General features: G+C 42.8%; 1 protein-coding gene across 1 annotated transcript in view; it reads left to right on the top strand.

Annotated features, from left to right (window-relative positions):
* Positions 1-12,236, top strand: part of AQP9 (aquaporin 9) — a 118,257-nt gene that overhangs the window by 35,677 nt on the left and 70,344 nt on the right. Inside the window, exon 2 of the mRNA XM_033919579.1 lies at positions 5,137-5,263. Within this exon, the coding sequence (XP_033775470.1) occupies positions 5,137-5,263 (127 nt within the window). The remainder of the gene's footprint in view (positions 1-5,136; positions 5,264-12,236) is intronic.

The following is a 12,236-nucleotide window of genomic DNA, read 5'->3' as shown; positions in this document are numbered from 1 at the left end:
ATTGGGTGACCAGAGAGCTGGATCGAGGACATATGCTAGATGTAATTTACTTGGATTTCAGCAAAGCCTTTGATACAGTTCCTCATAGGAGGCTGTTGAACAAACTTGAAGGGCTGAAGTTAGGACCCAAAGTGGTGAACTGGGTCAGAAACTGGCTGTCGAACAGACGCCAGAGGGTGGTGGTTAATGAAAGTCACTCGAAGGAAGAAAAGGTGACTAGTGGAGTCCCTCAGGGTTCGGTGCTGGGGCCAATCCTGTTCAATATGTTTGTGAGTGACATTGCTGAAGGGTTAGAAGGAAAAGTGTGCCTTTTTGCAGATGATACCAAGATTTGTAACAGAGTAGACACCGAAGAGGGAGTGGAAAATATGAAAAAGGATCTGCAAAAGTTAGAGGAATGGTCTAATGCCTGGCAACTAAAATTCAATGCAAAGAAAATGCAGAGTAATCTGACAGTTAGAATGTTCAAGCAGCTGATGCTGATCTCTGCACTAGGACAGCAAACCTGTGTAGGAGATCAGCAACAGAATACCAAAACTGCATCAATATAAAAAATACACAAACCAAACTTCTCAAAATAGAAAAAAACCCCACAGGTCTTGCATTCCAGATTTTCTTTGCTTTAAAACCCTTTAAAATCTTCTTTAAACCTGTTTTTCTCACTCAGGTAACTTTTAAATCCTGGTTACATCTGGATTACTGCGTTCAGCATTGGTCGCTGTACATGAAGAAAGACACAGTACTACTTGAAAGGGTCCAGAGAAGAGCAACTAAAATGGTTAAGGGGCTGGAGGAGTTGCCGTACTGCGAGAGAATAGAGAAACTGGGCCTATTCTCCCTTGAAAAGAGGAGACTGAAAGGAGACATGATCGAAACATTTAAGATAATGAAGGGAATAGACCAGTGGTCACAAACACGCAGCCCTTGGGCCACATGTGGCTCCCCAGGGACTATTTTGCGGTCCGCAATCTGTCCTTGACTAAAGCAGGGGTCTCCAATCTACTTCCCTTATAACTGCCCTCCCCCAAGCCACCGCAATCGGGAAACAGGCCAGCGCTCGAGGTCTTACTTCTCCCTGCCCTCCCCCAAGCCACTACCATTGGGGAACAGGCCGCCGCCACCATTGGGGAACAGGCCGCGCCGAGGTCTTAATACTCCCTGTTTATCTTCCCCAGCTCGGAGCCGACCAATTCTCACCACTCGACGTCAATTCTAACGTCTGGGAGGAAGTTCCAGGCCAGCCAATCGCTGCCTGGCTGGCCCGTAAGTCCCTCCCCGACGTTAGAATTGGTCGGCCCCGCGCTGGGGAAGATAAGCAGGGAGAGTTAAGACCTCGGCGCGGCCTGTTCCAAGATGGTAGTGGCTTGGGGGAGGGTAGGGAGAAGTAAAGAAAGAAAGGGGGGGACAGGGAGACAGAAAGAAAGAAGGGAGATGGAACACAGACAGAAAGGGGCATGGAGAGAGAAAGACAGAAAGAAAGGGGGCACGGAGAGAGAGAGAAAGAAAGAAGGGGGCAGGGTGAAAGAAATAAAAAGTTGGGGGAGGGAAGGAGATAGATGCCAGACCAGGGGAAAGGAAGGAAGGAAGGAGGGGAGAGAAAGGAAAGAAGAGATGTCAGACCATGGAAATAGGGACAGAAGAAGAGAGAGACAGAAGGGAAGTAAGACATGGAAACGTAGATTTTGGAAAAAAAAGAAGTTAATGCCAAAGATGGATGCAAGGCAGAAAGTGAAGATGGAGAGAAAAACAGTCAAAGGACAAGAAGACCCTGGAAACATAGTTAAACGCACAGAATAATAAAGTCACCAGACAACAAAGGTAGGGAAAATGATTTTATTTTCAATATAGTGATTTAAATGTGTCAGTTTTGAGAAAGGAAAGATATTAAACTTTAAATGTGAGGGCTGCAAAAAAAATAGGGTACTTGGAGGGCCGCAGAAAAAAATAGTTAATGACAATTTTGCATAAAGTAAAACTCTTTATAGTTTATAAATCTTTCCTTTAACTGTTAAAGGAAAGATTTATAAACTATAAAGAGTTTTACCTCATGCAAAGTTGTCATTTCTTTAATAAGACATTAACTTATTTTTTTCTGCGGCCCTCCAAGTACTACAAATCCAAAATGTGGCCCCTCTAAGGGTTCGAGTTTGAGACCACTGGAATACACATAGTAGATAAAGACAGGTTGTTCACCCTCTCCAAGGTTGAGAGAACAAAAGAGCACTCTCTAAAGTTAAAAGGGGATAGATTCCTTACAAACGTAAGGAAGTTCTTCTTCACCCAGAGAGTTTTAGAAATCTGGAACACTATTCCGGAGACTGTTATAGGGGAAAACACCCTCCAGAGATTCAAGACAAAGTTAAACAAGTTCCTGCTGAACCAGAACGCAGGTAAGGCTAGACTCGGTTAGAGCACTGGTCTTTGACCTAAGGGCCTCTGCGTGAGCAGCCTGATGGGCACGATGGACCACTGGTCTGACCCAGCAGTGGCAATTCTTATGTTCTTATGTTCATTGTCTGTTGCTGCCTTCACATGATTGGACAGTGAAGGATGGCTTCTGATTTGCTCAGCTGTACCAGGAAGTATCCACCACTCTGAGTAACAATTTCCAGAATCTTAACTTTTATCTACTGTATGTGATTGATAAGGACACAAAGGAGTCTTTTTACTAAAGTCCATTAACGATTAGCGTGCATTAAATCTCATGCAAACCACAATGAACTGCACAGTAGAGAATGACAAATTTTTCCCATGTTCCCACGGGAACTCATTTTCCCATCCCTTCCTAGCGAGTTCTTTTTCTGTCCCAACCCCATTCCTGCAAGCTCTGTCCTCATCTGCACAAGCCTCAAACACTTTAAAATCATAAGTGTCCAAGGCTTGTGCAGTTAAGGCAGAGCTTACAGGAATGGGACAGGGACAGGGACAGCAACAAAAACTCACGGGGAAATTGAGTTTCTGCAGGGACAGGAACAAATTTGTCCCCTTGTCATTCTCTACTGCACAGCATTTAGCACATGCTAACTGATAATGCACCTGAGTAAAATGTCACCAAAGTCTTTATAAGATTGCTACAGTATTTGCCTTTTCTTTTTGTCATACCTGTTTTTTGGCCTTGGCTTTTCCACTGTTACTCTTCTGGCCAGTGCCCTAACATTTGTTACTGTACTCTCAGTTACCCCCTTCGTAAGCTCTTGCTTATTGTCTCAAAGAGTCAGACAGCTGGAGATGATAATCATACCGTAATAATCCCAGCCTGACCCTGGAACTGCTGCTGTTCCCTGGAATTCAGAATAGATTTGGTACCTTCTCTCTATATTTTAAGGCTGTGATTTTATTATTTTCTCTTGATGTTTTGGGTCTAGGTAGAGATATCTCTATAGTATGATAAAGTGCAAACTTAACCTGATGACTAAAGATGTTTAGGTTCTGCTACAGGATTTTATATTAGCCTTGTGATAAGATAGGAGCTTTGCCTGTAAATAAAAAATGTCGTTATCCATAACTAGCCCATTTTTATATATTGCTGGCATGCCTATTTTTCTAATCTCTTAGAAAATGAAAACTCCACACTCTATCATTGCCAGACAGTTACTGATACCCAGACGGTAAGGTGTAAATTCTCCTGTAGGCAAATAAAGCTGCATTTCTCTACATAATCCTGGGGGGATTCTGTACAACTGTGCAATGCAAAATTTGTGCAGATTTTCCATATTTTGCCTAGAATTCAGCTATAGAGAGGTGGGTTGAGAAGTAAATCAGTCTCTATGAGCCTATGTGGTTCAGAATCTTGGAGAGTGAGAGGAAACAGGTGTCAGCCATGAGTCAGAATGACAGGCCCACATCACTGCCTGTTTATATAGCATGGAAGGAAGTAAATAGCATTAGGCAGGAAGCAGGCTGGGTCAGTGGTGGCAAGCAGCAACAGCATATGCAATGAGAACGCTAGGCCTTGGGGAAAGAAGGAAAGAGAATGAGTACAGAAAGTCAGGCCTTGAAGAGTAGGAGAGAGAAACAGAAGGGATAGCTCAGGTGGAGGAGAAAAAGCAGAGGGGAGCCAGTCTAGGAAGGAAGCAAGAGGAGATAGAAAAAAATGTTAAAGAGTGGGAACAGAGAGTGTATTAGCAATGAATCGTGGAGGGGATGAGTAGGGTGGACAGTATATAACACCGTGGAGTAAGCTGAGGGATAAGAAGGCACAGGAGCAAATATGGAGAAAGCTAAGCTTGGGGAATGTCAGGCCTCAGAGAAGAAAGTGGGCCAGATCTAGAGACAGCAGGATGAAAACAGGGTAGAATAGGTCAGGACATGTAACAGAGTTTTGATTTTTATTTAATGAAAAATGCTACCATTGCTGTCACCATTACTTCCTTGTACTCTGGGACCATGTAACATGGTGACATATTACTACATGATTAACTTTATTTTCTTTGTGTTGTTAATTCCCACCGCCTGTCCCTAAGATCAGGATAAACCAGGTTCAGATCTCACTGATAGTCTTTATAGCCTTGGGCAAATCACTTCACCTTCCACCACCTCAGATACAAAACTCCAACGCTCGTAGGAATTCTATGAGCATCGGCATTCGTACTGCTTTGGCTGGCGCTAAAAATGCTAGTGTGGCTTTGTAAAGTTGGGGGTAACTTACACATATCTCAACTATTCTCAGGTTTCTTTTTATAATAAAGAATTGAAGAGAAGGAAAAAGAATTCTGTGCTATATGTAAATCTCCAGACAAGAGGCCTAGGTTCTTGTAGCCCCCTCATCCTATCATCTTATTTCCCCCCATTTCATGTAACACAACATAGGCCAACCCCTCTCAACTTCCCTCCCCTTCCTTTAACTACTATCTTTGTCAGTCCAACAAAGTGCTGAAGGGATATATGCATGACACAAATAAAATCTCACCCTACTGTAATAATAGTGATTAAGCAATCACAAGTGCAGTTTATTCAAATTAAGACTCCGTATTCTTGAGTCTAATGGTTAAACATAAGTGCCCCATATCTCCAAAAATCTCTTACTACACTTAAAGGTAAGGTTTGCCTCTGTAGCATGAGAGAAAATTTTCATTGTGGTTAGTGTACTGATATTCAATAGCTGACTTATGATTCTCAATCATTTATGTACCACAGGTTTTTGGATGTGGTTGCGTTGCTCAGGCTGTTCTGAGTCGAGGAGCTGCTGGGAATATTGTATCAATCAGTGCTGGGTTTGCAATGGCAGTAACTATGGCAGTGTATGTAGCAGGCGGCGTATCTGGTAAGTAACTTTTCTTCCGCATGAGGCAAAGTCTACAGACCATATACTGAACCTTCATGGGAGCCCATGGCAGTTGGAAGTCTCAAATGTCACAGAGAGTCCATAAGGAAGATTTTATTTATTTATTTTTAAAATTTCTATACCGTTTTTATCCAAAACAGTTTACAAGGAGTTACATACATAAAAAGTTAAAAATCCATACAAAAATAAGAAGATAAAACAGACATATTTAGTCTAACATAAAGTCAGTTGCTCAGAAAAATGCATCAACGAATAGTCGGGTCTTCAACATTTTCCTAAAGGAATTCCTCTCTCCACATTGTCTAATCTGGCCAACAAGGCCATTTCATAACTTGACTCCTGCACACGTAAAAGTCATGGCATTCGTATCTACCCTAAACATAGGGTTGGCCCACAAAAGAAGTAGGAAGGAAAACAGTGGGACAAGACAAAAAGGCTTTCCACCAGAGCCAGTTGTATAAAAATTAGAGATCTTTTATTTCAGTCCAGCAGAGCATACAGTAACAAAGATTCGATACGGCACTGTGTTTCAGCGTATCAGTCCGCCTGCATCAGGTGTAAACTTAACATCGCTAATAATATTTAGGCATGCAGTTTTCTCCTGAAATAGCCTTGCTTCTAAGCACGTAAATATATCAATCTAATTTCTTTGTGTAATTATATTTATCCACTCTAAATGTAGTTGCTGGAGCTGCTGCTTAAGAGTGAAAATTATGCATGAATCTTCAAATATACAGGTGTGGTTTCCACCCCCAATGCTGTTCATGAAACTAGTAGGGGCAAAGTATATGGGAAATGTACTAACATGGGGAGGTGGGAAGTTGTCAGGGCAATGACCTGCATTATTAGTCTCTTTTAAAGAGCTTTAATGCAGGTTGTCTTACCCTAATGCAGTGATATTTATGACACCATGGGCTACATAGTAATGAGATGCAAAATATGCAAATGCCTTAAAATGTTTGTTTTTAATTAAATCTTTATTAAATTTCTAAACTACAATTGTGCAAACAAATAATTCATATATGTATATAATATTACCAGAAAAGCACATTAAACTTACAGACATTAATGATCAATTATTTTTCCCAACCCTCCCACCTAATATTCCGGAAAAATAGATACCTACAAGAAACTATCCATAAATTCCCCAAATCAAATTCCTATGCAAAACCCTCCCCCTCCCTCTCACCCTGCACTTTTTGTCATACTTTTAAATGGAACGGATGATGGCCATATAGCAGGGACGTTACAAGAAATTTATGGATGTTCGGGAGCCATTGACTAAATTCTGTAAGGAATGATAATTGACTTAATTTTATTGACCTTTAAACATAATGCCTTAAAATGTTGGTAAAATAACCCCAGCCAAAAGTTGGGATTAATTTTAGCATGCCAGGAGCATTGGGCCTCAAAGCCACACCAAATACTCCCAGACTGGAGCTCAAATGGCCCAGGGTTTCCTATTACACTCCCTTAAAGACACCTATCCATCACAGAGGGACCTGATGGTCCAGTGGCCTTAGGGCAGGAGCAATCCCCAGTCATTCCTGCTCTGTTGGTACCATCTCTAGAATGGTGCCCCTTTACTACCACTAAGGTCTTGTTTCCATATAAGCTTGTCCTATGCTTTCTGGAATTCAAATACAGTCTGCCTCCAGCACCTCCGCCAGGAGGCAGTTCCATGCATCCACCATGCTTTCCATAAAGTCATATTTTCTTGGACTTTTCCCTTCATTCTCCTTCATTCCAGAGCTTCCTTTCAATTGAGAGACTTGTTTCCTTTGCATTTATGCCATGGAGGTATTTAAATGTTTCTATTATATGTCCCCCCTCTCCCACCTTTCTTCTGCAGTGTACATATTGAGATCTTTAAGTTTGTCCCCATACACTTTATGGCAAAATGTTCCTATCTTTTTGAAGCTGCAATTTCCAGAATTGTACATAGTGCCTCTGTTTAAGCCTCTGGTGAGACTCCATTTAGAGTACTATCACCTCCTTTTTCCTGCTGGCTAAAATACCAGCCAGAAGCAAGACAGAAGCATTGCACTTAATTGTACTCTTGCTTTCGCAATAACTTGGCAGGACAATCTGTTTGAATTCTGAGCTATATATGAACAAGGATTAACTACAGTACAGCTGCCGTCACTTAGCCTGTGTAGCAAGGTTATACATCTTCACATGGGATAGTGTGAAAGAGCCATGGCTCATCTATTGTTACCTTTTTTCTTTAGTGTTGACCACTATAATACGAACAGCTCAAAACTATGAGGTGATTCAACTGCCCTATTTTCCAGCAACCAAATCAGAAAGACATTGTTTGGTGAAATGCATTTCTTCACACAAATATTTTTCTGATTATATGCTAAAATAATTCTCTCCATTAATGCTCTAGTGTTATTAAAATTAGCTATGTTCAGAAATTACCTAAGTCAACTATGTTACATAACATTAGTGACTTTTCTTCTACCATTACCTTGCGGTTCAAGGCGGATTACATAAGAAGTTACCTGGACATTTCCAGAAGTATTACAGAGTTGAGCGGGTTACTTTGGGGGATTGAAATGCTTCCTTTGGTGTTAGTTTGTCTTGATGGATTTCTTGAATAGCAGGGTTTTTATTTCTTTTCTGAAAGTTTTGTACTCTGGTGTCGTGATCAGTAGATTGGATAGTTGGTGGTCTAGTTTTGCTGCCTGCGTGGCCAGTACGCCATTGTACTTTTTTTTTTTTTTTTTTGCATTTAACCCAGGTTACCCAGTTCCAGGAGGGAGATTTTTTGGCAAGTCCTTGTTTTGAAATTACACCCCAAAACAGTGTGTTGTTTATAATCCCCGATTCTACCAGTGACGTAGCTACGGGTGGCCTTCAGTGAGCACAGGCCTAACCCATTTTTGGCTCAGCCACACTCCCTTCTCTCCTTCTCCTCCACCGGTGGCCTGGTTTCTGCCCCCATCTCTGAATCCCCTCCCCAGTGTACCTCAGAGGTAGCTACAGCAATTGATTTTTGCTGCCCTCACCAGCACAGCAAGCTTCCCTCTGCAAGCCAGAAAATAGAAAGTGATGTCAGCAAGGGCAGGATGCAGCAGAGGGAAGCCTGTTGGGCTGAGGCATACAATCACTGCAGCCGCCTCTGAAGTACACCAGTGAGGGGATTCAGAGACAGGAGAAGATGCCAGTCTGCAGGTGGGGGACTGGCGAAAGAGGAAGCGATGTCAGATGTGGGGAGAGGGGTTATAAAGCTGGGGGAAAGTTAAAAAAAAGAATCTTATATATCTGGGGGGGAGGGGGGTTGTGGAAGTAGGGTTACCTGACATCCAGATTTCCCCAAACATGTCCTCCTTTTGAGGACATGTCCAGGGGTCCGGATGGCTTTTCAAAACCCGGCACTCTGTCCGGGTTTTGAAAAGCCTCCTCTAAATCGCGTCAGGGGGTGGGTGGGGGTGGGCTGGGGCATAACAGGGCAGGGAAGGATGGAACTGGGGTGCGGGTCTAGGGGATCCAGATAGTAAAATCTGGCAACCCTATGTGGAAGGGCCCATCAAGTTAACTTTGGGCCACCCAAAATACTAGGTCTGGTTAAAGCCACTGGATTCTACCCACTGAAATCTGTGTAGCAGGTCCTATAATGCAGTGGTCCCCAGCCCTGGAGGACCACTAGCCAGTCGGGTTTTTGGGATAGCCCTAATGAATATACATGGGGCAGATCTGCATTCCTATCATCTTCATTACATGTGAATCTCTTTCATGCGTATTCATTAGGGCTATCCCGCAAACCTGACTGGCTGGTGGTCCTCCAGGACAGCATTGGGAACCACTGCTATAATGCATCATGATAGGCTTATCAGAAAGCCAGGACTGACCTTTAATCTCCCTCTGGGTGATTTGGTTGCCCTTTACACCAGTGCTTTCTGCATTCAGGCAGGCTAAGGGCTCCAGACACTCAGCAAGAGCTGGCAGTATCAGACACAAGGTACAGAACACATAGGAGGGAATGATCCTTTCTGTTCCTACATTTTCAGACAGTTTAGCAAAAATAGATAAGCAGACAGATGCACTCCCTGTTCACCCAGGTCCTAAGCCAAACATAAAGGCTTAGGACCGTTTCATGCAGAGTAACCCATCTAAGTCAGTCATTTCAAGATTAGTGGAGGACTGACCTAGTGGTCAGAACCCCTGCCTCAGCACCCTGATGTTTTGGGTTCAATAATCCCTGCACTGCTCCCTATGAACTTAGCCAAGTCACCTAACACTTCGTTGCACCAGGTTACTGTAGTAAGATTGTGAGCCCATCGGGACAGATAGGGGGAAATGCCTAAATATGAAACACATCAAATAGAAGCAGCATATAAGAAATGTAAATAAATAACCCCCTCTTTTACTAAGGTGCACTAGCCGATTTAGCATGCACTAAATCAGGGATCTCAAAGTCCCTCCTTGAGGGCTGCAGTCCAGTCGGGATTTCAGGATTTCCCCAATGAATATGCATTGAAAGCAGTGCATGCACACAGATCTCATGCATATTCATTGGGGAAATCCTGAAAACCCGACTGGATTGCGGCCCTCAAGGAGGGACTTTGAGACCCCTGCACTAAATGCTAACGCACCCATTATATTCTATGGACGCGTTAGCATTTAGCGCGCGCTAAATCAGTTAGCGTGCCTTAGTAAAAGGACCCCTAAGTGAATTTTTGAATACCTGAAAGTACGCATATACTGTACTTTCATAATACACCCGTGTGTCGCAAACTTTTTACGCTGTGGCACACTCATCTCGGGGCTGTGGCTGGAGGGCATCCAGAAATGCATAGACGTTGACGCGGTGAGTGCACATGAGTGACATCGTCACATCGCCGTCTACACATGCTCAGATGTCCTCCAGCTGCGTCCCTGAGCCTCCTTTTACTGCCGGTGGTGGGGGTAGGGAGAGGTGAGGAGAAGGAGCAGAGGCGCCAGTGAGGAGGAGAGGTGCAGGCGCCGGCTGACTGACTACAAGACGTGCCTCTCGCCGTGAAAGGCATGTCCTGTAAGCAGTCAGCCGGCGCCTCTCCTCCTTGCTGGCACATCGGGGCATACCTGGAATCCTCCGGGGCACATAGTTTGCAATACACTGTAATACACTATCAAAGTATCCAGCACTTTTTCATTCAGCGCTAAACATAAGAACATAAGCATCGCCTCTGCCGAGTCAGACCATAGGTCCGTCATGCCCAGCAGTCCGCTCCCGCAGCGGCCTCCCAGATCAGTGACGTGTAAGTGATCCTTTACTTAAGACATTTTATCCTATATAGTACCCCTCTAACTACACCCCTCAATCCTTTTTTATAGTGCACTCCAAATAGAACATCTTCAGACTTTAGTGGCGCCACTGCCAGCAAAAATGTTTTTAGCATAAAGCAGGGGCGTCAAAGTCCCTCCTGAAGGGCCACAATCCAGTCGGGTTGTCAGGATTTCCCCAGTGACTATGCTTGAGATCTATTAGCATACAATGAAAGCAGCGCATGCAAATAGATCTCATGCATATTCAGTGGGGAAATCCTGAAAACCCGACTGGATTGCGGCCCTCGAGGAGGGACTTTGACACCTGTGGCATAAAGTCTTATAACACCACAATCATCATAGATTTGTAAGCTTAATAAGGTTTTTTATAAATTAGTTTTAGCCACAAATTCTTCATCAAAAATATAAATAAATAGTACTCATCTTAATAAATCTGTGTAATCAAAACGGCTAGGGCAGGGGTAGGCAATTCCAGTCTTTGAGAGTCACAGCCAGGTCAGGTTTTCAAGATATCCACAATAAATATGCATGAGATAGATTTGCATCTCAAGGAGGTAGAGCATGCAAATCCATCTCGTACATATTCATTGTGGATATCCTAAAAACTTGACCTGGCTCCGGCTCTCAAGGACCAGAATTGCCTACCCCTGGGCTAGGGGATCTCTCTTCGACATAGACTCTATAGTATGTTTCGCCAAATCTTTATCAAGGATTTTCCCTAAGAAAAAAACATTTTCTGTTCCTTCAAAATTTTCAAAAAAATTACCTTAGCCAGCCGTCTCCAGCATTGACACTGATTTGAATGTTCTCTGTTCCAACCACTGGGGTTCTGTGATTGGCTGAAATAATCAGGTGATTAGGTTTATGCTATAAAAATGAGTTAAGGCTGCCGCTGCCATGTTCTGCAAACTGAAGAGGAGCGCAATAACACTGGGGACGTAAGATAATTTTCAGAATATTTAAAAAAAAAAATTTGAGGGAATACAAAATGTTACACTTTAATTGAATGGTTTTTTTCTTAGGGGAAATCCTTGATAAAGCTTCAGCGAAACATAGAGTCTATACTGGAGAGAGATCCCCTAGTTGTTGTGATTACACAGATTTATTAAGATGAGTACTATTTATTATATTGAATTGTTTATTTATTATTCGCCTTATATAAAGCAAAGCACAGATTAACATACATAATAATTTTCAACATATAAAGCAGTGTTTCCCAACCCTGTCCTGGAGGACCACCAGCCAGTCGGGTTTTTGGGATAACCCTAATGAATACGCATGAGAGAGATTTGCATGTAATGGAAGTGAAAGGCATGCAAATCTGCACCTTGCATATTCATTAGGCAAAACCTGACTGGCTGGTGGCCCTCCAGGACAGGGTTGGGAACCACTGATATAAAACATACAAAGAGCAATATTAATCAAACAGTAAAACACAAAGCATAAAAATGTCATATACAGCAAGACTCAAAAACAGGCGCACTGCTTCAAACCATCACTGCACCTTCAACCATATTTAATTATGCAGAAAAGATGACGCTGTGGCAATTTTTTTAATTTCGTTAAATCCACTTGTTGTCGTATATACTGCGAAAGCTTGTTCCATGCCTCAGGACCAACACAGGAAAACACTCCTCTCATCGTTTGCAATCTGATCTCTTTTCTTGGGGGAACAGAT

Source organism: Geotrypetes seraphini, chromosome 14, assembly GCF_902459505.1.
Source record: "Geotrypetes seraphini chromosome 14, aGeoSer1.1, whole genome shotgun sequence".
Lineage (NCBI taxonomy): Eukaryota > Metazoa > Chordata > Amphibia > Gymnophiona > Dermophiidae > Geotrypetes > Geotrypetes seraphini.
Note: the sequence above shows the minus strand (reverse complement) of the source record. Positions and strands in the feature narration are given on the sequence as shown.